The 27,285-nt window shown below is 41.8% G+C and overlaps 1 protein-coding gene across 2 annotated transcripts in view; it reads left to right on the top strand.

Annotated features, from left to right (window-relative positions):
- Positions 1 to 27,285, top strand: part of TMEM255B (transmembrane protein 255B) — a 66,880-nt gene that overhangs the window by 23,727 nt on the left and 15,868 nt on the right. For both annotated transcript variants that reach the window (XM_040055831.2, XM_040055830.2), the window contains 2 exons: positions 3,029 to 3,118; positions 26,532 to 26,612. In XM_040055831.2, the coding sequence (XP_039911765.1) occupies positions 3,029 to 3,118; positions 26,532 to 26,612 (171 nt within the window). The remainder of the gene's footprint in view (positions 1 to 3,028; positions 3,119 to 26,531; positions 26,613 to 27,285) is intronic.

Here is a 27,285-nt window from a genome sequence, read left to right as displayed (position 1 = left end):
TTAGGCCCACACAGTACAGCTTTCAGTTTTTAATAACTGGTTTTATGGCTTCCTTGTAAATAATAAAATTATTGTAATCTGTACAAGAACTTCTTTACAAGAGTAAACATGTTCTGATGGCAAGAGCTGTAGAGAAGCCTGGCTGCACATCAATGGAATAGTAAGAGCAAAATTGTTTCTTGAATAACTGTTCAAATATATTGCTATAAATTATGAATAGTTTTCCTGATAAAACATAATGCTGTTGAAAATGGAGATAAGATGATGTCATGGATCAGTATTCTTTTTTTCTAAGTGCTGTTTCTTTTACCTGTCAGCAAACATTCTCTATCTTTACATGAACTGCATTGCTTCTCTTTCTAGACAGTCCTAGGCTTGTGAACTCACTGCTCCAGCAATCACCTAGTACTTGGGAAAATTAACTTTTGAATTTACAACAGCTCTTCATTTGGATGTCTTGGCAATTTTCAGAAGTAATTAATTTTGTACTTGGTTTTTTATGTTTTTCACATCCTTAATAAGCAATGAGAGATTTGAGAGGGAATATAAATCTTAACTTTATTTTAAGGGATTTTTTTAGTGGCACTCTTATATTTTTATTTCTTTTGTTTGTTCAAATATATATAAGGCAATTTAAGTCATAAAAAGCTCTCAGTGTCATGTTCTGCCATTTTGACATCGTGACAAATATTACTTCAGTCAAGAAATTATATTGATTCTAAAGGAACTGCTCATTGAAGTAGTTGCTAGTAGTCATGGATAAGAACAACAAGCTCTGGCTGTAAACCTTTGACTTGCACACAGCTCCTTGGAATGGTAGATGATCTCCAACGTGACTGAGGAGAGCAAAGCCAACTCTGTAGCTCCTTTCTATACTGTGATTTGCTGCACTTTTATGTGTGGTCTCCCAAGGCTATATGGTGAAACCAAAAGGCCAGCACACTCCTGATGTGATTTAAACTATCTCAGTGAGTGGAAAATATTGGTTTGGGGATTGTAGATCATCAATAAATTGTTCATGTGTGAAATGAAAAGACACCTTGAGGTCAGCTTCCAGTAAATTCATCTTGAGCTCAGGCAATTCAGAAACACCTGGCTTAGCCCACTAATTATTTGATTGACTGCTATGACTTGAAAAACAAGATAGAGGTATTGGACAATAATGGCTTAATCAGAACTTTTAAATACTGCTTTTTTTTTTCAAATAAAGAGATCAGGATCTGTAGCAAATGCAGCTGCCCCAGGGCAGCACAGCCCACTACTCTGCAGTGATAGGAGTCCACAGCCTTCTCGATCTGATGAATTGCATGCCAAGATCTTTAGACAGCCAGATTCATGAGACATGACCTTCCACGCTGGAGAGCTACTGGATAGCAGAGGTTGAAGGCAGTGTTTTCCTAGGGTTTCAGCAGGATGGAGCTGGCTGCAGGGGGAATGCAGCTGGTTCCCAAGATCATCCAGTACCATCAACCTCAGCCATATTTGTGCGTCCATTTTCTCCCCATGCTGAGGATTCCAATTCCACAGCCATCCCTGTGGCAGTGCTGACTCACCTCTGATTGCGTGAGACATGAGCTAAGGGGAGATTAAAGGTGTATGTCAGAAAGCATTGTGATTCTTCTGCTTTTAAGTTGTACTTTTTGCCAATTCTCCAAGAGCTCTTCCCTCCAAGTGGGTGATACTGCTTTGACCTGTGCATCCAAGCTGTGGGCTTATATGGTTGTAGTTTCTTACTTACCCAATATAAATATTTTTGAGAAAATCACCAATGCAGCAACCCCTGGAAGCATTATTGAAATTGTACTGTTCTTAACCTAACACAAGATAAAGAGTCCATTTTTAAAGTGAGTTAGTGATGCCTTACAAATTTGTGAAAATGGCATCTATGTAATGCAGATTTTGTGTAGGCAAAAGGATAAATGAACTCTATGGACATAATTTTGGTAATCTGTACCTGGGCATTTCAAGAATACATGTTATGAAGGAGCATTTAATGACATGTAAATAACCAAAAGGTTCCACATTCTTCACTGAATCCCTTTTCCATGCACTGTGTCAATAAAAGAATCCTTTTCCATCAGTTTCCAAGAAAAAAAATTATCTCTTGTTATTATTAGTTATAATTTAATACTGTTGTAAATTGAAATCAACCTATCATATAGGATGTTTCAAAGGGTTCCTCTTGAGACTTTGCCTGAGAAATGCCAGAGCCAGAACAAGTATACATTACATTACATAAAAAAACATAGCCAGAGCATGCACGTTAGCTTCACCTAAATACCCTGCAGGAATCCACTCCTTCAAACTCAGGGTGCAGAGTCCTCAACATCACAAAATCCTCTAATCTGGGAGAGGAAGGACTGTCAGCATCTGATGGCATGGGGGCTAGCAAACCCAGGGGAGCACTTTGCCAAGTGCACAGGTGGCCTTTCAGGGCTTCATCTCACCTGGCTCACAGCACTGCACCCTCTAGATGTGGCCTCAGAAGAAGGCAGTGTCATCTCAGAAGTGTGTACCAGCAGCACACTGACTGGTCCCTGGTGGAGATGCACTCCACATTCTTTCCAGGTCCTGTAGCTCTCTCCAGAGTGAATTGGGCAGGAAGCTCACGGTGTCTGGGGTTGTTCTAGCCCTGCAGTTGCTGTCAGAACAGCAGCACAGTGAGCAGGGGGCTTAGCATGCCCAACCTGCACAGCCTCTTCCCCCAAGCCCTCCATGTCCCTGTGGAAGCACTGTTGTTTTATTAAGTAAGTGGATTTGGAAGTAATCACCATTGAATTTAACTCTTGCAGCTGACCTAATTTTCTCTTGAAAGATTTAAACTTTTCTAGTAGGCTTGATGGTCTGTCAACTGAGCATCAAGAGTTTCTGCCTTTTCACTAGTGTATGACTGTCATCCAGACACACAGACCTAAAGGGAATTACAACAGTGGGAACCATCATTTCAGAATACTAGAAAAATGAATGTAATTGTTTTACTTAAAGAATTATGTTGAAAAGATTGCTTAATCTGTTTTTCTCTTCTCAGTTGGTGGCCTCCATCGTATTTATCAGCTTTGGTGTTGTAGCAGCCTTCTGTTGTGCAATAGTTGATGGAGTGTTCGCTGCACGACACATAGTAAGTACAGTGATTCCATCATCTTTCAATTTTGATTATTTATGTCATTTCTAGCAGAAAAGTATTTTCTTTTTGTTTCTGTTTAGCAGTACATCAGGGGTCTTGATAGTTCTTGGTGGAGATTCCAAATAGAAAGGTGATATAAAATGATATCTTGAAAGGCACACTAAAAGGAATATCTGCTCACAAAAGGAAGATATTTCAACCACTACCAGCATTTGTTTCCTATTGCACAAAGGCTTTGTGGGCACGGTAAGGATTGGAATGCACCCAGTGATGAGCACCAGAAGACCTGATGGGATTTGAATTTGCTAGTTTATATGTTAGAAAAGTGTTGTTTGCTGTTCTATCTTTTGTGATAGAATATCTAAAAAATCAATCTAAACCCTAGCTTTTAACTGAGCTTTGATTTCCAAAATCATCAGGAAATTAGTAGTCATATGTGTTAACAGACATTAGAGGTCAGATGTAGTATGCTAAATAATACAACAAGTGTGATTATATACAAGTCTCTGCTATGAAATACCATGGGCCTGCTCATCTTTCTTCTTCTGTTCACCGAGGGGTAGCATAACTCCTCTGGCATCAGTGAGACCCCTACTTGAATTTCTGCTATCAAATAACTCAGAATAATTAGGCTTTAGATGACTTGGAGCATGAAGTTATGAACTGATGTATATTTTACTGTTACTGAAGAGGGCTTTAAACCAAACATGGGTTTCAGAGTCCCATGTGCATTGCACAAGACAAAAGACATGTATTGGCATAAACAACTGAGGTGTGCAATGTGAGCATGGATAAATGCTCTGGATTGTAGTCATGTTTTGTGCTATACAGACCCTGCAGGATGCCAAAGTGGCTTGCTTTTCTTGGATTTACCCTGTAGTTGGTCTGGATGACACCTGGTTTAACCATCTCTGGCTAGCATAGGCCCGGAGAGCCTTTCCATGGGAGCTGCTTAAAAGAGGAGGGGAGCAAAATCCTATTTAGATTCCTTACTCCAGAAAATTCAGTGGTTGTGACCGGGAAAACCACTGCCACTTACTGAATTTTTGGATCTGTCCTGGAGCAGCTGAGGAGACTGCGGTTGTTTAGTCTGGACAAACAGAGGTTATTTATCTGAAAGGAGGTTTTAGTGAGGTAAAAGTCAGTCTCTTCTGCTAGTTGAAAGTTTGAGAAGAAATGGCCTTAAATTGAGCCAGGGGAGGTTCAGGTTGGATGCTAAGAGAGTGGCTAAGCGTTGGAGGAACTTGCCCAGGAAGGTGGTGGAGTCACCATTTCTGGAAATGTTCAAGAGGTATCTGGATGTGCCACATAGGGATATGGTGTTGAGGTGATTTAGGGTTGATGGTTGGACTGGATGATCCTGAAGGTCTTGTCCAACCTTGATGATCCTGTGATTCTGTAATTTCCCAGGAACCTGACTTAGTTCTGTCCTGCTTTACTGTGATCATTAGGAAATGTTCAGATGGCACTTGTACAGTCTTACACCTTATAACTGCAGTGCAGCTGTGCAGCCACAGCCCCCCAGTGCTGGGGGTAGACACAGCTTCTCTGAGGTGAGGTACTGTGCCAGGGGACAGTGTGTGCTCAGCCTCAAGCACAGACACAGGTGTCACTCCTCGCACCTTCCTAGGTGTTTTCAGTAGGAGAACACCAAGGCATAATGTCATTACACTCACCCAAGAAAAAACCATCTTACGATCTGGGGTGCAGTTCTGTTCCTGGTTAAGTCAGTGACTGGGTATGACTGCATCCCCTGTGCAGAGCTGGAGGCTGGAGGGGGCTGGTCACCATCCAGCCATTCCCCAGAGTGCTGGAGATGTAGAACCCAATAACATGATCCCGCTTCAGTCACATCATGACAGGCTTCATGGAAATCCACGACCAGTTGCTTACATTTGGGCTTAGTTCTGTTTGTTGTATTTGTATCTTGCTGTCTCCTTCACCTATTACAGAGAAAAGAAATAATAAGTAGCACTGTATGTTGGAATACTAATTTGCCTCTCAGCACGCTCACACTCACTTCAGCTCATCCTCCTCTGGCTAATGAGGAGCTTGATAGGATCAGGTGAAGTAAAGGTGTACATCACCAAGTTTCTCTGACTAACACACCTGGGAAAGTCTGTAGGCATGAGACTGTAAGGGTGCTCCCCGTTTAATTTACAGTAACGGTGGGACCTTATCAAAAGAACATGTGCCATGCAGACTACAGTGTCACTGCCACTGTGTTATATCCTCTTTGCGTAACAGCTCATTTCCTTCAGGATGAGCAGCAACACCACTTTCAGTCCACTCCCTACAGGCAGTACCAGCCTTTTTCAGGCCTGGGTTGTGCTGTTGCCATTTTGTCCACTGGCTTTGGGGCGTAACTGCTGAAGAGCTGGATTAGACTGTCCTCCAGTCAGGGAAAGGACAAATCCCTGCCGTGTCAGAGCAGGTGCCTGGTCTATAATAAAGCCATAAACCTTTTGTGAGAAATGGTAGCTGAAGCCAAGCAGCCTTCAGACTGGTGACAGATACAACGTCTTTCACATCAATTTGGAATAAGAAATGTGCCCTCTTTTTCATTTTGTTTTTAGCGTCATTTGAACTGGGGAGGATGTGAAGAGGACAAATCACATAATTACAGATTTTTCTTAGTATGTGCCTGCCATGGAATGGAGATTATTATAGCTGCACATTTTCTCCTGCTCTTATAAAGCTGCAAATAGAATAATAAAATACTTTTCTCTGTTTTATTTCCTTCCCAAGAAGGCATGAAATTGACAAAAATTCTTTGAGGAAATTGATGTATTTCAGAAAAGAGATGCTTAAATTATTTAATACTTACTTTGCTTTATAGAAAGCTCTGGATCACACCATTTATAAAATTAAAAACACTGAAGGGAATGTAGCTTGATTTAAAACAGCAGTAGCTTATTTAAAAAATAATGCCCATATAATTCACCTCAAAAAAAAAAAAACAAACCAAAACCAAAACCAAAACCAAACAAACAAAAAAAAAACCAGAATCAAGTTAAATAAATCAAAGTTGAAATTAAAGTGCAGTGATGTTATTTCAGAAAAATATGGTGATTAAAGGAATTTATGTGCATTTGTGTTTGCTTGAGACATTTTGTTATTTAGCAGATGAGAATAGTCCAAGTGTTCTATTGGAGATCATTCAACAACCTCCTCCCACCACACAGGGAGATGCCCTGTCCCACCGCAAGAACACATTCTCTGAGGTAGCTATGACTTCCTGTTCATGACTGCAAGCCTCAACCATTGCCACATGATCTTGAGTTTGCAGTTGTGCTCCAGAAAGAGCCTAAAATAGCCAACAGCAAAAAATACAGGTATGAAGTGAGGAATTGTCTTTTCCAGCCGGGTTTGTTCTGTGGTTCTGTGAAGGAAAAGCTGGGTGCTCTGGAAGGCAGAGTTGCTTGTCCACTGTGAGATCTAAAATGCACACCAAACCAAGCAGTGTTATGTTGTTCCTCTCCTCTTCTGCAAAGCCACTTCCATGTAACATGGATTTAATTTAATTTTCAGCTGACCTAGTTTCTTCCTCTTGAGAGTGATGGCTTAAGGAATTAATTAAAATAGAGTACATCTGCAGGTGCTAAGTCCTGAAATGAACTTGAGCCCGAACCTGGCTGGACCAGAGGATACTGAAACGCTCCTAGATTCAGATCTTCACCCATATGGTTTAAGTGCAACTTGTGGACTGCTGAAGTATATCAGCTGGGTAATTAACTACTGATTTGGGAGTTTAGAAATTAAACTTGATATATTTGCTTTCTCTTCATATATGCTAACTCAAAATATTTTTTAATAAGACAGGCATTATGTAATTGCATTTTCTGTGAGACACAGAGAAAAGGCAGTGGGAAAATGGAGTCTTTGAGCTGGGGGATGCTCATGCACATTGAGCTCTGGCTGGTAGAACTCCAAAGCTGCTGTATTCAGTAATGTCAAGTCGGCAGCCCCGACCTAGTGAACAAATAGCTACATTATGGATGCATTCTATGTGATGAAGACCTGCTGATTTCTGGGTTAAGAGTGGTTCCCTGCCAGAGACACAGAGACCCCTGCCCAGCAGAGACCCCTGCCCAGCAGAGACCTTTGCCCAGCAGTGACCCCTGTCCAGAAGAGACCCTTGTCCAGCAGTGACCCCTGCTCAGCAGTGACCCCTGTCCAGCAGTGACCCCTGCCCAGCAGAGACCCCTGCCCAGCAGAGACCCTTGTCTAGCAGTGACCCCTGTCCAGCAGTGACCCCTGCCCAGCAGAGACCCCTGCCCAGCAGAGACCCCTGTCCAGCAGTGACCCCTGTCCAGCAGTGACCCCTGCCCAGCAGAGACCCCTGCCCAGCAGTGACCCCTGCCCAGCAGTGACCCCTGCCCAGCAGTGACCCCTGTCCAGCAGAGACCCTTGTCTAGCAGTGACCCCTGTCCAGCAGTGACCCCTGCCCAGGAGTGACCCCTGCCCAGGAGTGACCCCTGCCCAGCAGAGACCCTTTTCTAGCAGTGACCCCTGTCCAGCAGTGACCCCTGCCCAGCAGAGACCCTTGTCTAGCAGTGACCCCTGTCCAGCAGTGACCTCTGCCCAGCAGAGACCCCTGCCCAGCAGAGACCCTTGTCTAGCAGTGACCCCTGCCCAGGAGTGACCCCTGCCCAGCAGAGACCCTTTTCTAGCAGTGACCCCTGCCCAGGAGTGACCCCTGCCCAGCAGAGACCCTTTTCTAGCAGTGACCCCTGCCCAGGAGTGACCCCTGCCCAGCAGAGACCCCTGCCCAGCAGTGACCCCTGCCCAGCAGAGACCCCTGCCCAGCAGAGACCCTTGTCCAGCAGTGACCCCTGTCCAGCAGAGACCCCTGTCCAGCAGAGACCCCTGTCCAGCAGAGACCCTTGCCCAGCAGAGACCCCTGTCCAGCAGTGATCCCTGTCCAGCAGTGACCTCTGCCCAGCAGAGACCCCTGTCCAGCAGTGACCCCTGTCCAGCAGTGATCCCTGTCCAGCAGTGACCTCTGCCCAGCAGAGACCCCTGTCCAGCAGTGATCCCTGCCCAGCAGTGACCTGTGAGGTCCAGGGCAGAGGATGCCGGTGCTGCTGTGTGCCCTCAGGAGCTGGCAGCAACACCCAGTGGTTGCACATGCAGGGACCAAGGATGTCCATCCCCTTGGCATCTTTGGGGCCTCTCATGCAGGTTACAGATAATCAGGCAAGGACAGCAGCAGGGGTGACCAGCAGCTTTGCTGGCCACTGCTGCATTTTACTACAGGGTAGCTTCATATGCCCATTGCATGTAACACAGGGCACAAGCTTGCACGCTACAGGCCAGATGCTCTAAAAAGCCATTTGAAAATGTTCTGAGCCAGCCTGTTGGCTTTCCTGTTGAAGAAAAAAAGAAATAGTTGTGTTCCATGACTAACAAAGTTGTTACCTTGACAACTGGCGGTAGAAAACACAACTCAAAGAATAAATTATTCACTGGAATTAAGTTAGGTAGATTCTCTGGAGGTCAACACTAAATGTGTTTTATGCTCTCCATGCTACCACATGAAACAAAATTACACCTAATTACTTTTAATTCCATTTCCATCCTGTATGACTCATTAATATAATAGCACGGCATGGCATATACCATACAAAGCATTAAAGGCAGCATGTCCAGCAGGTCAGGGGAGGAGATCTGTCCCTCTGCTCTGGTGAGACCCCACCTGGAGTGCTGCATCCAGCTCCGGAGTCCAATCAGCAGAAAAAGGACATGGATCCCTTGGAGCAAGTCCAGAGAAGGGCCACAGAGATGATCAGAGAGATGGAGCACCATTCCTGCAAAGACAGGCTGAGATGGCTGAGGTTGTTAGCCTGAAGAGGAGAAGGCTCTGTGGAAACCAGACTGGGGTCATCCAGTACCTAAAGAGGCCTATAAGAAAGATAGAGATAAAATTTTTAGTGGGCTCTGTTGTGATAGGACCAGGAGTCATGGTTTTAAACTAAAAGAGGGTCAATTTAAACTAGATATAAGAAGAAAGTTTTTTACAACAAGGATGGTAAAACACTGAAACAGATTGCCCAGAGAGATGGTAGGTGCCCTATCCCTGGAAACATTCAAGGTCAGGTTGGACAGGGCTCTGAGCAGCCTGTCTAGCTGAAGATGTTCATTGCTATTAGATGGGCTTTAAAAGTCTCTTCCAACCCAAACTATTCTGTGATTCTGTGAAAGGCTTTGCAGTTGTATTTTTCTTTTCTTTTTAGCAGAGCAAGTACTAAATATTTATCACTGAAAACTAGTGCTAGTTCAGTAGTGATTTTTATGTTGATGGTCCACCAAGGTAAAATTGTTTTATTGGTGAACTTCCTAATACAGAGTGCTTAAGTTTGCAATCAGTACATTTTGATGTCAATGGTCAACTATCCCACAGTATTAATTCTAGTATTAGACCTTGCATCTGACACTGAGATGGGAAGCACAGATTGCATTCCTAGCGTACCAGCCATTTACAGGGTGGGATTAATTCTTTTTTATGAACTTAGTTCAAGGGTTGGAGCAAAGGAGGTTTCTTGCAACCAGCTTAAGCCCATCTGCCAAGATTTCTCTTTTGTACTTCACAAAAACCCCTTCACATATCCAAATGCTGTTGACTATACTTTAAATCAAAGGCCAAATACTTTGAAAAAGAGTTTTCCTGGAGAGCCTGAAAAGCTTGGACCCTGATGTACTACTCAGATATATTTTCCCTGTGAAGCACATTACAGCTTGGAAGTGCCCAGTCCTGTGAAAGGTAAATTAGTCAGAGGTACATAAGTCAAAAGCCTCACAACAGAAGTCAGAAGGAAATCTAGTAGTAGAGAAGGTATTGACATTACAGAAGAGTTTCAGATCACCTCCATAAGTTATTTTGAAATCAGATCTGAACTGGACATATAATGCTAAGGTGTGTTGATGTGAGCAAAGTGGTGGGACCATGTGGAGCTTGGTCTCTGGCTTTTAATTTGCAATATAGGAATAGCCTGTGGGACCACTGCTAGATGATTCCATCTCTGTTATTTCTTGGTGCTTTGCCAAAGACTTTATCGACTTGGAAAGAGTTTGGAGAAGAAAAAACTGAAGTCTGAAGTGGTAGCTTTTAGAAAAAGTACTCAGAAATTTGATTTATTTCATTTAATGCAGAAAACACTGACAGGTAAATTGATCATGTCCTTTCTATGGTATCTCTTCACTATGGTGTAGTTAAAGGTTATCTGATAGCAGGGGGCTTTTAGTCTCTTGCACAAAAACAAAAGAAATGCAGTGAGTTGAAGTCAATGCTAAAGAGATTAAAACCATGGAGCAGACATGGTTTTGACAGTAATGAATTATGGAAGCATTTTTGTCAAGGTTATGGATAATTATCAATCACTGAAATATTTAAATCCCACGCTTCTTTTTGTGTAATCTTATGAAGTATATCCAGAGGTTATGAACTTGAAGCATATGTCTTGGGATGAAATTATTTAGCCTTTGTTATTCAGGAAGTCATTCTAGAGCAGGTATTCAAGGAAGTCTCCTGTGAACTATTTTTACAGTCAGGTAGAAACTCTATTACCTCTTGTACAAGCTGTCTGTGTGGTGCCAGGACCTGTTCTCTGCTGGAAAATTTTTAGGATTTGATAAATTAAAAACACTTGAAAACTATTTATCAAGATTTCTGATTGGGGTTTGCTGGTCTTCAAATTAACAGAGGAAATGCAGTCTTTAAAATGAACATAACTTAAATAATATCTCTACCTCTATTCCTCACATACTGGATAACATAAAAGACAGCCCAATGATGAATACATTCAAAATATTAATATATATATGAGTACATATATATTGAATATATTGGATGCATCCAGGGACTTGTCAGCAAAACTGCCATCTTGCTAATGTTTTCTGGTCTAGAGCACAGATACAGGGTTTTTGTACCCACAAATCTGCAATCTGATATTCCTCTGTTTCCAGACAGGTAAGTGTTATGAATACAGCTTGAATATACTGACATCACAGAGGAGCTGGTAGTATGCAATAGTTTGGTTGCCAGATATTTTGCAGTAATAAAAATAATAGCAACCATTTTTTTTTTCTGAGTCTGAAGAGCTCTCACACTGGCAGGGACAAAGCACCCAGTTTGTACACTGCTTGTGTTTGTTTGTTTGGGGATTTTTGTTTGGGTTTTTGTTTGGGTCTGTTTGTTTTTTGGGGTTGGGGCTTTTGTTTGTTTGTGTTTTTGGTTTGTTTCTTTGCCTTTTTTGTTGTTGTTGTTGTTGTGGTTGGTTGGTTAGTTGGTTTTTGGGTTGTGGGTTTTTTGTTTTGTTGATTGGTTTGTTTGTTTGTTTGTTTGTTTGTTTGTTTGTTTTCTTTTTATCCCTGAAATTCCTTTCAGGTTTAGCCAAATTACAAATTCTTTAAAATCCCTTTTTTCCTTTCCTGCTGTGACTTGTTCTCCTGACAGGAAAGGGCTGGTATTGTGCCAGCGAAACAGAAATGTCTAAAACATTAGGCAGCACACACTGTGTTTGGATACCAAAGAGGAATCCACTTGTGAATGAGAAGTGAAAAGAGAGGTTCTGCATTCCTTTCCCATATGTCCCCCTATGTAGGACAAATGCCATCAGTGCTGACAAAACCAAGGATTGGTCCAGGATTCCCTAGCTCCCTGGTATAAACACTGGTACATTGGCTTCTGTCTTTGAGATGTAACATCCCAAACTGAGATCTCTCATTAATATCCTTGCTTTGGTCATTCAAAATGCAGCAAAACTTTTTTTTGGGAAGCATCTTTGAAGGAAGAGTTCTGTGAAGATGCAGTAAGACCATCTTACTACAATTACGTGCAATAGGGAGGGAGAAAAACTACTCTTCTATTTTAAATTGGGGGTTTGTACCATGGGAAAAATGTTAAGGGAACGACCCATGCATTTGAATATTTGAAAGATAATGGTGAAATGCCACTGCCATTTAATTGCATGATCCTGTTGCACAGAGCCCACAGTGTCAGTGTACAACTGGGCAGAATGTTTAGCACACTGGGGTAGTAGCAAATCTGGCATTCCAATTTCTTTGGCTCTGAAATTAAATTATTTTCTTTTAGCTTTGCTTCTAGTGTACTTAGATAGGCTTGAATTCCTTCAAGTATATTGTAAATCAGCTCCAGAAATAAGGAAATAAGATAGGAATTTCTACACATTTTACTGATATTAATAATCATATTATTAATGCAAGAAATAATATGAGATTGGAGAAAGTGAGAAGTATTTGATCCAATTTGAAAATTACACTGGTATTTTTAGTTCCCACAGATCATAGTCTTCTGCATTTATACATAGATTATTGGCTTCTGCATCTGTGTGGCTTCTATACATCCAAAAATCAGGTGAGTGGCAGAGAAGGTAGAAATTGTTCAGCAATGTAGAAGAGTAGCTTGAGTCAGGGGAAATTTATTGTCTACTTTCATCTTTACTTTGTTACTTGGCAAAGCATGGGCCATGATGGAATTTATGCAGAGCGTACAAAGCAAGTTAACTACGCTTTAGTTCTCAGAAAGGTGGGTGACAGGGGCAAAGGGCTTGCAGCCTGTTCTGAAAAGCATAATCTACTTCACTCTGATGTGCTGCCAGCAGAAGATAATTTCCTTTATTGTTTCCTATTCTCAGAAATGTTTCTAGACTAACAACAGATGTTTCTTTTCTATGTAAAAAATTAAAAGCTTCTACACAGACATATAGAGGGGGAGAAAGTAACCACCTGCAGACTTCAGATTGCAGCAGAAATGCTTCATTTTTTCTTTTTTTATCATTGCTCAAAGGGAAAACATTGTTTTCAGTTGTCCAGTGCAGAAACTAGGGGATTAAAAAAAATAAGTAAATAAAGGAAAAGGAATTGTTTATTCACATGGATCTGAAGTCCTTAAATTCTAATAGAGTAAAAATTTAAATTCAAGTTAAATTCCACTAAAGTAAAAATTAAAATTAGAGTTAAAAATCTTTAACTATGATGCAATTTGCTTTAGCAAAAGGTTTTATTTGCTTCACCTTTAAGAAGAAACCATGATTAGTATGAATAATCATATCATGGAGCAGGAATTTCTCTCTCTGTGAGTAAATGATTATTCAGTTGCATATAATGTCTATGGAAAGTATGTTCCCAGGTATTCAACAGACGTTTGATTGATGATTATTTATGGCTCTGTTAAGAGCTTATTAAAATGTTTTGCATCACTGATGCTAGATTATGGAACTTCATACTTGTAATATATTTATTTCATCTTTTATGATAAATTCCAAGAAGATAACATACTTAAGAATTTTTTTTTTACCAAATATTCCTAGAATTTTCTTGTATGGCTCAGTGCAGTTCTCTCCATATTCCCAACCATCAGTATATCCAGTGAAGTTTTTTGCCTCTGGAGCACTGAGCGCCATGTATTTCAACATTTCTGATCTTCTGAAATGCATATAAGCTTCAAAATGACAAGCCAGTGGAGATAGGAAAAAGCTAATTGTACCTGAGCAGTCTGGACATTCATGAAACATTTCACTAATTGTTTAGACTATTTTACTTTTAAGACTCGTGTCTTTGCATTCCTCTTGAGGTATCTCTTGTAGACTTTTTCCTCTCTCACATTTTGGGTCCCAGTCCTGCAGTTCCCCCCATTTGAATGAGCCCTGTTAGCCTGGCTGACACGTGTCAATGGGGTTCTCCCCATCACAGGAGTGATAGGGAGCTTTGATGACAAATTGCTGGGCATAAACACCTGCTTTCTGACTGTTTTCTGCTCAATATCTAACATTAAAATGTTGTGCATAAACACCTGCTTTCTGACTGTTTTCTGCTCAATATCTAACATTAAAATGTTGTGCATAAAGTTGTTATTAAATTAATTAAATTATAATAGGGATATAATTTTGCCATGCCCTGAAAAATAAAATCAACACTGCAATGTTAATTAAGCCTCTAGCATTTTACTTGTAGATGTAGATATTCAATATATTTATATATAGCTCAGTTATGTGTATTTAGTGCAGCTTCTTTTCCTTCCCTTCGCTATAAAATAAATGCAGAAGAACATTGTAAATTAAACTCCTGTACATTTCAGTCAGCAGGATATTCAGTATTTCAGATGTCTAAAGACTAAGGTATTCCAAAATGACATTTCTTCCAATAACAAACTCAGAGATTTATATGAGCTTAGCGCAGTTGGTTAAAGAATGGTGCTCATAATGCCAAGGTTGCAGGTTTGATCCCTGTGTGGAATCATTCCATTCACTTAAGATGATCCTTGTGGGTCCCTTCCAACTCAGAATATTCTGTAGTTCTGTGATTTCTTACATATTCTTATAGCATTAAGGCAACGGGAAGGAGATGGAGCAGTTCTTCATGTATTTGAGTTACACTACCAGAAACAGAATAAACAGTTCTTGCATTCTTGTGGAAACGTTAATTACTCACATGGCACAACATCATTACAATCAAGACAGAGCAATCAGTTCATATAACAAACCCTATAATCAAAGTAATATAATCAATGCAAGTAATCAACTATAATAAGCAATTAAATAACTAACTGCATCAAGCAATAACTGAAATTACAGCCTTGAATAGTATCAGCTAATTGCATCACTAGAAACTTGTGTGAAAGCCAGTGGCAAATCTAAGTTTTTAACTGCACAACATAGCTATTGCAGGTATTATGGGAAGGTCTATAGCCTTACCCTGAGAGACTTTGCCTAGCAATTCTTGAGTAAAGAAAAGCAAACCTGTTCCTGAGCCAGGCTCAGATTTACTGTATTAAGGCAGGAGTAGGCTTCCTCACTGGATCCTTGTGTGGCCTTATCCCCAGAGCAGGCAGAGCAGCAGCCCCCGAGCAGACAGGCACCGCGTTCCTCAGCAGCTCTGCACACACATCTTTCCTTGCTGCCAGGAGCCTGGGCCTGCGCCAGCTCAGGGCACTGCAGCCCCTGAACCTCCTTGGGAATGTGCAGGGGAGTCAGCTCCCATTTCTTTTGCCTGTTCTGCCATCCATCCGCTTGTGAAGGCTGATGGGCCTTTCCTCCCGCCTTTGTGCCACAGAGAGTGTGGCCAAAAGTCATTGAGGGAAAATCACCTGTTTGAAGAGGTCTTAACCTCTCCTAATAGATCTGTATCCATGTGAGAACAGACCCGTCAGTCCACATCAGGAAGTATTCTGTCTGCGCCCATTGTCCAAAAACGGGGCAACTCCATCACCTGAAGGCTTCTCATTCGGCTGTAGCAGTGCTACAAGACCACAAACCTCACCAAAACATAGAAGAGTAAGACTAAGGCTGTGACTGCAAAGTATTACATATGTATTGGATTATGTAACCTAAAAATGTGAATTCTATTTTATCTGTTGAAAGCTGTTTTTTGGGAAATGTTTTATTCTTCTCTTATAACTCCAGGGGGGAGGGGGGCAGATGCCTTCTGATAACAGCCCAGCCATTAAAACCAGGCGGGGCAGTGTTTCTTATCTCTTTCACCACCCCTCCGTCCTCCAGGAGGACATCTTCTGATAATGGGCCATTGGGGCCCACCAATGACATGACACATTCCATCATCCCATTGGGAGATGCTCCACCCAGTGGGGGAGGAGCCAGCTGTTCCCAGCTAGATAAAAACTGGGACTGCAGGACACAAAGTATCCCGTTTTTCCGCTGGATTCCTGGAGGAAGACTGGACCCACCTCATCGGCACTGGACTTTCTACAGGACGATCTCTACTCCACAGAACAACATCTGTTACTCCAGGAGGACTTATCTGGACTGCTTCCAACACCCTGACCACCAGGGTGCCAGGTCGTATCCATGACTGTCAGAGTTTTTCCAGGATTTTTGTTTGCTTCCTTGCTTGTTTTTTTGTACTATTACATTTTTTTTTTTTTTAATATATGTTCCTAGTAAAAATCTGTTACTCCTATTCCCATATCTTTGCCTGAAAGCCCCTAATTGCAAAATTATAATAATTTGGAGGGAAGGGGGTTTACATTCTCCTTTCCAAGGGAGGCTCTGGCTCTCTAGCTTTCCTTAGCAGACAACTGTCTTTTTAAACCAAGATAACATAAAATAAAAATCAGTGAGGAAATATAAAGTGAGACAGAATGTGTGTTTTTCAGCCATGACAATGTACAGATATTCTGAATATTTACTGGTTTGAAAGACCTGAAATGAATATGTACTGCTACCAAGTATTAAGAGGATTCTGTAGGATCCAGTCTTTCAGATTAAATAGAAATCCTAAAAAGAGCCCCTGGAAAGCACAAGGTGCAGTAAATCAGTAGATCTGGTTTGTGAGAGTAGTTTTAAGCCCCACCAGCTGCTTTTCCTATTTTCACCACTGAAGCTGGGTTGTTTCAGCATAGCAGACAAAATAGACAGGGTATCTCGGCTGGAGTGCAGCATTTCTGGAGAAGATCAGCTCTTAAATTCATGCAAGGCAGACGTAGAAGCACAAGAAAGGGTGAGTGCTGTCTGCAGTCTGCAGTGGAATTGCTGTCATGGCATGACCTCACTCAAAGAATGTAACCAGATACCATGACGGCTGCCTCTGAAGTGCCTAAACAACACTGGGAATGTATTATTTGCACCAGGGGATCACTAATGTGCTGTAGTTACAGTAGCAGTATGGCATGAACAGAAGCATGTCTCTGTCTCACTCTGCAAGGCTTTAGAGGGTTTGATCAGCTGGGAACCCTTGACTCTTAGGGCATGAGCAATATGTGTAGAAACAGAATTAACACACACTAGCCATGTCTGTAGACACTTGAAACACTTGAAAACCCAATTCTAGGGCTTAAAATTTCTTAATATACCTTCCTAATTATTGGATAAATTTTGAAAAAACAATAGCAAAAATATTGGAAGCATTCAATTCCTGACGGTCTGGTCCATTGTAGTCCTTGGCAGCAGCATGCCATTGGGGCTGGGCTGCTGCACTCACACAGGACTGTGGGAATCCACAAAAGGCTCGCGGTTCTTTTACACTCACCCTTTCAAATCCCACCCAGCATGCACTATGCACACCCTGACAGCCTAGGACTTTCCATGGCAATAGTCAAGGTGATGACATCAAGAGGGGAAAACATCAGAAAAAGTAGGAGGAAAACATCTGAAATGCAGAAATGGAAAGGCCTGGAGGCCTGCTTGATGAAGTGAAACTGAACGGACACATTTGGATTCAAAAGCTGATTATGACCTTGGTGGCTATGAGATAAAAGCTGTTAATAATTCTAGAAAAGACTGTCTTGATGCATGGTCAAAAGGTGAAATAGGAAGGGATTATTGTAGAATGGTAGAATTATTTAGGTTGGAAAAGGCCTTTAAGATGATTGAGTTCAACATAAACTTAACACTGCCAAATCCAGCAGTACATTTAATTTTCTAACCATAACTGTACTTTCCCAACTTCGGTAACTAAAAAAAAAAAATAAAAATAAATTGTTTGATTTTGCTTTACAATTTCTGTCTTTCAATCATCACTCCATAATATCCATGACTTTATTTTTTAGCACCTGGACTTCCTTTTATGGTCACAGTGGTTTTTAAACCTGAGGTTTTGTAGCAACCACATTCCAGATAGCTGCCAGCCAAATGCTTACAGCCAATTTATTATGTGGGTTGAATTCCTTCATGAATAAGAGAGGTGGAGATGCAGTGGCAACCTCTTTAGAACCCCTGCCACTGACTGAAAGAGAACATCCTGGCAAAGGGCAGGAGCTGATGCCTGGCACTCCCATAAGAGCTGTCCCAGATATAAAGAGGAGAGGAGAGGAGAGGAGAGGAGAGGAGAGGAGAGGAGAGGAGAGGAGAGGAGAGGAGAGGAGAGGAGAGGAGAGGAGAGGAGAGGAGAGGAGAGGAGAGGAGAGGAGAGGAGAGGAGAGGAGAGGAGAGGAGAGGAGAGGAGAGGAGAGGAGAGGAGAGGAGAGGAGAGGAGAGGAGAGGAGAGGAGAGGAGAGGAGAGGAGAGGAGAGGAGAGAAGCCCACTGAGCCCCATGGTGGTGGTGGGCATCCCAGGACACTGGCCTGTCCAAGGAGGCAACATTTCATGTGAGAGCATGTGATCTGTCCTGCCCAGAAGCTCCTGACACACAGCGAGCAAGGACCCCTCTCCGGCTTTATGTCCAGCTGCTGTCTGAAATAGAGAGGTTTGAAAATGATGGTATTAGTTACAGAAATAAATTTTGATGAAGCATATGAGGAATACTATGCTAATAACGATATATAAACAAATAGTTTACAAAACAAACTGGATGTAACTATATGTATACAAAAATTTGATATCTCATGAATTATGGATAAGGCATTCTGTTGGACTACCAGGAAGTTAAAGATTCTTTAACAACACAAGAGAAGATACATGTCTTTAGGAAACTAGCAGTTTTAAAATGTTATTTTAATTAGTTAGTTCTCTGGCAGTTGATGTGGGTTCAATAACTGGAAATATGGATATGGAGATTTCAGGAGGTATTGTTTCTTCTTTTTCCATATAACGGTGAAATTTTGCAAGTTTGCAAGTTAGCAACTGTTTTCTGAAAGCCATTTCTGCTTCAGAAATTACAGACTGAAAACTGAATTGCAGGTTTATCTGACAGTGAGTAAAAGCCCAAAACACTTTTCAAAAAAATCCATCCTTGCTTCTGATTCTAGAGGGGTATGGTCATGTGCTCTGTGTGGGAGCCACAAGGCTGGGGAGCAAACTGAGTTATGAAATGTTTTGTTCTGCAAAGCTGACGCCCCCTCACTGCAGTATTGATGATACTGGCCTTGGACTCAGAAGTTCCTAATATCAAACTGGCCAGAGCCAATATGGGAACTGTTCATAAAAGATTTTTTAAAAGGACCTATTTCATTTGTTTATGATTGAAAGCATGAAGATGTTTGTATTACTCCTGTGACTCCCTAGAATTTTCTAGCAGTCTTCCTCAGGAGAAAGCCATCTCTTTGGGATTGCTGTTGAAAAAGATGGAGAAACAGCCCTTGGTCAGAGAGAGACAGGAATTACAAAAGACGTGTAGCATTTCCTCCCATTGTTTGTACAGGGTAGGATCCAACTGACTTTAGCTTGGGCCCCCAGACAGTGATCCAGTCTGCCTGCTTTCCCAGGCTCCTAATATGTTAGCCCCTTCTTTTAGGAGCTTCTTTTATTTTTGTTCTGAAAGGTCTCTGGTTTGTAGGCTCTCATGTGCCAGTGTGGGGCAGACACAGATACCTGTGCTCCGTCTGGCCCTCCAGAGGAGCATAAAACCTAATTGCTAATAACTTCTATTTGTTCATATTTGTATGCCTGTTTTCAGAAAGTTAGCAGAGAGTGTGATCTTGAAGGGAATTATAATCTCCAGAACACCCAGCTGTTGGCACAAGGCTGAGCTGGCACTGAAGGGTGATGTTTCAGTTTGTTTTTAGGATTAAACTTGAAAAATCTTGGCAGCTATCCTTCTCCTATTCATTGCTAGCTTTGCTAGTAGATGAAAACAACCGAAACCAGAAAATTAAAACTTGACGCTAATGAGACACTGAAAACTTTATTCTGGTTTTGGACTCCTCAGTTTTATCTATATTCATCTTTTACATGTGACCAGGATGGTTCCTTGCTCCCCAGGCCAACTGGCGTGGTGAAGCCCACGTCCTCACTCTCAAAGTCTCTTGGAATGTAAATGGCAACGTCCAAATTACTTACTGGGAATGGTTCTTGGCCCACACTAATTTACAAACCATGCCCAGGAATTATTTTGGAAGAGTGATAATTTCCCCAGGCCAAAGCCGTCACCAGCACAGTTCTAACTGTTTAATGGGCTTGATGGTCGAGTTTCAAGCCTGGGAACATTCCCTGGCACTGATTAATCTACACCTCTCTTGATGCATCTGTGGAAGCTAAGACTAAATAAATACTGTAATTGGAAAAAAATAGCTCTCACTGTATAGTTATTTCAATAAATTATTAACCATGTTTTGTAAAATATGGCATACATTTCAGTCAATACAGTTTAAGCTATATCTCTGTTTTCTGAAAGTGAGCTTACACATAAAGGAGATGGAATTTTCCCTATGTTATCCAAAATATATCTGTTCTCCAAGGAAACAAAAACTGGAATAGAAAAACTTTTTTCCATACCTCAGCTAAGAGCCCTTCAACCTCCCCACAGACATTTTATCAAATATACTCTTAAAAGAATACTACTCTTACACAAAAAGCATGCTGCAACCCACCATCAAAGAGAATGTGGGGTTTCTGTTGTATGCTCTTAAAATAAAGTAATCAGCCAAACCAGAACCCTCTATATTTGGACCAAATCTTTTCTTCCTTGGCATAAAGCCTTTCCTCTTGTCCGTCTGCCATTCTCAGGTTTTAATACACATACTAGAAAACTATTGAAATAAAAAATTCAAGGAGAGGCAAAGTTACAGTTTGCCTTGTAGTGTTCAAGGCTTTCAAGGCTGAGCAGTTCTGATTTGTCTGAAATTAAAGGGGTTTTGGATGTTTTTTTGACACATCTGAAAATTTTCTAAGCTTAGCTTGATGGTATTCTGACTGTACCTGCTCAGTATACACAAATTCACTCAAGTGTAGTTAGCTAAGAAATCACCTTTTCCCGTGCTCAGAAGGATTGAATAAAACCTGTCAATTTTTCCTTTGCATCAGTAAATAAACAAACCCAAGAATATAACTACATTTTTATAGAGAAGTCTTCCTCTTTTTACCAGCCTACATATTTTTTCCTCTGTGTCCATCAGCAGAGCTTTAACTAACAGAACTTTCCCACCTGCCCATTTCCACTTAAAGGGACTTACTCAAAGAAACAAAGGGAATGCATGATTTGTAATATATCAATACTACACATCAGTGGGTCGTATTGCATAGCTCTGTTTCAGTAACAGTGTTTGAGGAAGTTCTTGGTATCAAATTATATTAAATCAGTCTAAAAGAATATTTTTGCTGTATAATTTAGAATTACTCTTAATAGATGAAATGTATATATATACATGCACACACATATTTGGTATTAGACACTCCTATAAAGCCCTGTGGGTGCTTATGTGGTGTGACATACTGTTGGATAACTTTTAAACACTTTTTAATATCTATGTGGTGCCTTATTCATATAAACACCTTAGTAGACAGACAGACCACAGCACCTCTGTGGCATGAAAATGGAAGCTTTTACCAATGCAACCTTTCAGCATCCTCAGTGTACCTTTACTTAAAAGCTGTGTGCTTTAGGTGTTAAATTTTGTAGGTGTCTGGACCACACCAATGTTATCTAATCTCTGTTATTTTTGTACACTTGATCATCACTCAATTGTTTGATTGCACGTAGGGATGCATTCAGAGAATGGACTGAATGCAGGAGGCTTGCTGTTCAAAATTAGGTGCATGAAGGAAGGTACTCGTTTGCCATGACTGTGCATGCAAATGTAATAACTGTATTCAATGTGGCCACTTCCGTGTCACCGCTCTGACCTTTGTGCTGTACAGCAATATGAAGCCATAATAGCTGGTATGGATTAATCAATAACCTCTTTCTTCAGGGAACAGTGCTGCTTCCAGTCACAAGCACACTTGGATGAAAAGTGTGCTTGTCTTCTCCATCAAAAACCAAACCAACAAAAAGACCGGTTTATTTTTTAAGAGGAAGAAGGTGTAAGAGGTAGAAAAACTGTATAAGCCAAGAGATCAGGGCCAAAAGTGAGGGTCTTCTTGTATTTGATGGAGACAGATTAGACAGCTCTCTCACTGCCTTTAAGAAGATACAGTGGTGTCTGAGGGGAGTTATCTTAGCATTCTCAGACTCAGCCTCATAGTGTGATGTGGTGGTGTTACTCATCAGCAACCTGTAGTAAGATACAAATGCCCCAAAGGTAAGGCCAGGGAGCATCTGTCTCCAGGTGTTAAGGCATATCTGCTAAACTCATAACCTATGATACTTTGAGAGAATTTGTTAGTCTGCTCATAGCCTGACATATACTCTGACTCTCTTCACAGAATCAGAGCTGCTGAGAGTGGGCAGAGCCTCTGAAGATTTATAATCCAACCACAAGTGCTTAGAGCAGTGTTAGCTAGCACAGGTGGCTCAGAACTGTGTACAGTTTGAGTGCCCAGTTTGAGTATCTCCAAGGATGGAGGCTGATCAACCACTCTGAGAAACTTGTTCCAGTGTTTAATCACCCGTAGAATAAAAAAGGTTTCTTATGTTTAAATGGAATTTTCCATATTTCAGTTTGTGCCTGCTGCACCTTGTAATTTTTCTGGACACTACTGAGAGAAATGTGGCTCCATCTTCTTCACTTCCCCATCAAGTATCAGTATTGACATGGTGCATGGGAGCCTTCTCTTGTCTGGGATGAACAGACACCGCTCTGCTTCTCATACAACAGATGTTCCACTCTGTTAACTCATAGACCATGTCTGTGGTCTCTCTCATACTGGGGAGCCAACCACTTTATCCAGTATTCCAGATGTGTCTCACCAGTGTTAAGATGAAGGATCAACTTCCTGGGCCTGCTGGTGGTGCTCTTCGTAATGCAGTCAAGGATACTGCTGTCTTTTCTTGCCACAAGGACACATTGCTGGCTCATGTTGAACTTGCTACCCTCCAGGACCCTCTGTAGAGCTGCTCTCCAGCCAGTCAGGCCCCAGTCTTTCCTGGTGCATGGGATTATTCCTCCCCAGGTGCAGGATTTGGAATTTTCCTGTACTGACCTTGTTGAGGTTCCTGTGGGCCATTTCTCCAGCCCAGGTCTCTCTGAACAATGTCATGGTCCTGTGGTGTTTCAGCCATTCATCCCAAATTTTTATCATCTGCTAGCTAGCAGAGGGTGCACTCTACCCATCATCCAGTTCAGCAATTGAGATGTTATCCAATACTGTCCTGGCATTGACCTCTGGGGTCACCTCCAGCTGGTCCCAACACTACAACCTCAGCAGCTCTTCCAGCTTTCAATCCATCTCACTCTCCATTTATTTAGCCCATATTTCATCAGCTTGTCTGTGAGAAGGAGAGACTGCCAGCGGCAATTAGTGAAGATGAAGATCCAGAAGCAGTTGAGCAAGAAGCTCCGCTCATCCACCAAGCCAGTCATACCCTTGTAGAAGGTCAACAGGTGGGTCAGACATGACTCTCCCTTCGTAAATCCTTGCTGACTACTCTAAATCACCTCCATGTCCTTGAGGTGTTTGGAAATTGTTTCCAAGATTGCTTGTTCCATCCCTTCCCATCAGTGTGTAGTTCCCTTGATTGTCTTTCTTGTCATTCTTGAAGACAGGATGTATCACCAGTCTGTTTAAATGTTCTCGAAACTGATCTCCTTTTGGCAAGGGTTATTATTTCTAGTGCCAGATTTTCCCACTCGTCTCCACTGCAGACAAGGTAAAGAAGGCACAGAATACTTTGATCTTTTCCATGTCTTTGTACTATGTTGCCTGCCTTATTCAGTGATGCACACATATTTTCCTGATTTCCTTTTTCTGCTAATATACCAAGTAGAAGCTCTTCTTTCTGCCCTTTGCAATCCTTGCTGGACTGAATTCCAAGAGAGCTTTGGCTTTCCTAACCCCATCTGTGCATGCTCATATAATTTTTCTGTTTTTCTTCCTGGTGATTTCCCCTTTATTGTGCTTCTTGTAGACTTCCTTTTCATGCCTGAGTTACATCTGGAGCTCCTTGTTTATCCACACAGGCTTCATGCTGCCTTTACTTGATTTCCTGCTAGATGGGATGAACTGTTTCTCAGTTTGGAGGAGATGAATGTTGAATATCAACCCACTTTCCTGGACCTCATTTCCTTCCAGGACTGTATCCCATTGGGTTCTTCCACATATATCACTGGATAAGCCAAAGTTTCCTTTCTTCAAGTCCAGAGTTGGGATCCTGCTCCATCCTCTCCAGATCCTGAATCCCACCATATCATTAGGAGCAAGGCTGCCCCTGACCTGTACATCCCTGAGCAATCTTTCCTTGTTTGTAACTATGAAGTCCTGCAGAGTTCCTCTCCTTGTCAGCTCCTCGTTCCGGCAGAGAAACAGCAGTCCTCTTAGACCTCCCAACCAGATCTGTCCCTGGAAGTCATGGCTAAAGGCTAATGCTTTCCCAGGACTGTGGAAGAATGTTGACCTAGTTCAAGACATGGCATGCTGTTCTTGTGGTATTTGCTTTTCCTCTAGAGAAGAAGAGTTACTGAAACATTTTTTCTTACACTTGTGTAGTATAAATAAATATTTTTGGATGCAGGAAGCTAACCTTTCTCTAACCCTTGAGAGTTGGTGTCCAAACTTGCTGAAGTTTGCCGGAGTAATCAGAAAGGCAAACAAGCTGATGGAGGAGCTTTATTCATTGATCTGTCTGCATTCCTGCCTAGCTCTGCATTTTAACTAATTATGTATTTTGGATCAGCAGATTTGTACAGTTCACACTTCATTATCCAACAAGCACTCTGCTTGTGATCAGATAGTGCAGATCTTTCTGCAAAATCTACGTTACTCCTGGATGGATCTTAAAGCTTTAAAATGCTGTGAAAGTTAATCAGCTAAGATTTCTGCTAACAACTTAAATAGTCCTTCGCTTGTCAGTTGGCATGGAAAGAGGGGATGGCAGATAGTGAGTTTGCATCTTCTCTATTGGATCTGGCCTGTCTGACATACTGAGGAGCAATGAGCACTTGAGTGCTTTCACAGAATCACAGAATCACCAGGTTTGAAGAGACCTTCAAGATCAAGTCCAACCCACGCCCTAACACCTCAACTAAACCATGGCACCGAGTGCCACATCCAATCCTTTTTTAAACACATCCAGCGATGATGACTCCTTCACCTCCCTGAGCAGACAGTTCTAGTACATGATCACTCTTTCCCTTGGTGCAGCTTAAGACTGTGGCCTCTTGTTTTGTCAGCTGCTGCCTGGAGAAAGTGTGCCTGGCTACAACCAACCTTCAGGAAGTTGTAGGGAGTGATAAGGTCACCTCTGAGTCTCCTTTTCTCCAGGCTAAACAACCCCATCTCCCTCAGCTGTTCCTCCCAGGGTTTGTGTTCCAAGCCCCTCACCAGCCTCGTTGCCTCCTCTGAACAGGCTCAAGCATCTCAACGTCCTTCCTAAACTGCGGGGACAGAACTGGACACAGCACTCAAGGTGTGGCCTCACCAGTGCTGAGTACAGGGGAAGAATGACCTCCCTGCTCCTGTCACACCATTCCTGATCCAGGCCAGGATGCCATTGGCCCTCTTGGTCACCTGGGCACACTGCTGGCTCATGTTCAGCACCCCCAGGTCCCTTTCCTCCTGGGCACTGTCCAGCCACACCATCCCCAGCCTATAATGCTGCAGGGGGTTATTGTGGCCAAAGTGCAGGACTCAGCACTTGGACTTATTAAACATCATCTTATTGGACTCTGCCCATCCATCCAACCATTCCAGGTCTCTCTGCAGAGCCCTCCTACCTTCCAACAGATCAACCCACACTCCCAGCTCTTCATGCTTTTGAAGGCACATATCAGGACTAGATAAACGATGGCAAGTTGAAAAAGTCTTTTGTTTTTTGTTTTGTAAACATTAAGTAATTCCAACACTGTTTTGAGATAGACATTGAATCACAGAGGATTCAATTTGTCAAATCCTCCCAAGACAAATATGGTCTAGCCCTGAAACTGACTGAGGTATGCACCTTCCAGCCTTCAAAGTGGTTGTTTGCCAAGGTCAGAAGCACACATTTTCCATCTGGCCAAGAATATTTCATTGTGTTCTTTCTTTATATCAGTTTGGGGGAACTGTTACAAGCAAAATATAAAATATGAGCAGTGAATGCATATTTTGCAATAGCATAAATGGAAAATAAGGCAAAAACAAATAATGTAAGTTGCTTTCTCTTTATGCCCTAATTTCTTCATTATTCTTTGTTTTACTTCTGGGATTTGATGTGTGTGTTATAAGTGGAATATGCAAACTATTATCTACATTTCTTTGTTCTCACCATGGACACTGTTGAAACTCTTTAGAAAGTAAATCCCTTGAAAAGAAAGTATCTTGAAAACAACCTGAAAAATAAATCTTGGTTTTGGGTAAGAAACAGTACCAGAAAAAAGAGAGACTGGACCATTCTCTGAGCAGTACTATTTGACGTCAAGTGTGGTTAAACAACATCAAATGGTTAAATGCCAGAGGTGATGACTTTTAGAGAAAAATAGATGATACTCACATATCTTAGTGGTGGAGTGAGGATGGAAAATGTAACCCTGAGGAGGGCCATTCCAGAAAGAAAGCCAACACAGGGGGTGTGAGCCGTTTACCCAAGTGACTGCATTGCTTCAGCTCCACAAAGTTGTAAACATCTGCATGGGGACATGGGACATGGTGCATTCCACTTCCTCCAAACCAATCACTCTTTTGGCTGCCTTTCTCTTTACAGGAACCCAGACCTCTGTATAACAAAAGATGCCAGTTTTATTCGAGTGGAATAGGATTCCTGTATGATGCCTACCAGACTGAGGTAAACAAACTCATCTCATGTGTTCATTTCTGCTGTGCTGGGGAGGAGCGAGGGAGATATTTGAGAGCATGTCTGTGCATGTAGGTCACGGGTAGGTAGAAACCCCACTGCTTTTCTCCCACAAGTGACTCCCTGCTTGTCCAAGCCTCTGATGATTGCAAATCACTATAGTCAGTGAGGTTTTGAGTCATCATCAGTGTTTGTATCCAGTACATTACTCTGTGACTGGAATGATTTCTAGACCATCTATGCTATATAATAATTGTCTGGGGCATGTTTGTCACATTGGCATCTTCCTCTAAGAAGGCTTTTGTAGACTCCAAGTAGAATAGGAAATATCTAACCCATTTGTATCATCCAGGAGACTTCAAATCTCTGCATTTATCCAGCACAGGCCAAGAACATCAGTGGTTTGAATGCAGCATTTTTATTATCTCAATGACAGTAACATGGTCAGAAAAGTGCCCATATCCAAATGGCTAGCTTCTTGAGAAGTCCAGATTTAGCTTCTTTTCCTATTTTATTATTGTGGTAAATTGGTGGGAGTGAATAGAAAAGCAAAATGGAGAACAGCTAAACAGTGGTATAACTTTCAAGAAGGCAGTTGTTCTTCATCACCATTCCTGCCATGCCTAAGAAAATGTGTATGGGGAATGTTACCACTAATATTTCT

Source organism: Hirundo rustica, chromosome 2 (assembly GCF_015227805.2).
Source record: "Hirundo rustica isolate bHirRus1 chromosome 2, bHirRus1.pri.v3, whole genome shotgun sequence".
In the NCBI taxonomy this organism is placed as follows: Eukaryota; Metazoa; Chordata; class Aves; order Passeriformes; family Hirundinidae; genus Hirundo; species Hirundo rustica.
Note: the sequence above shows the minus strand (reverse complement) of the source record. Positions and strands in the feature narration are given on the sequence as shown.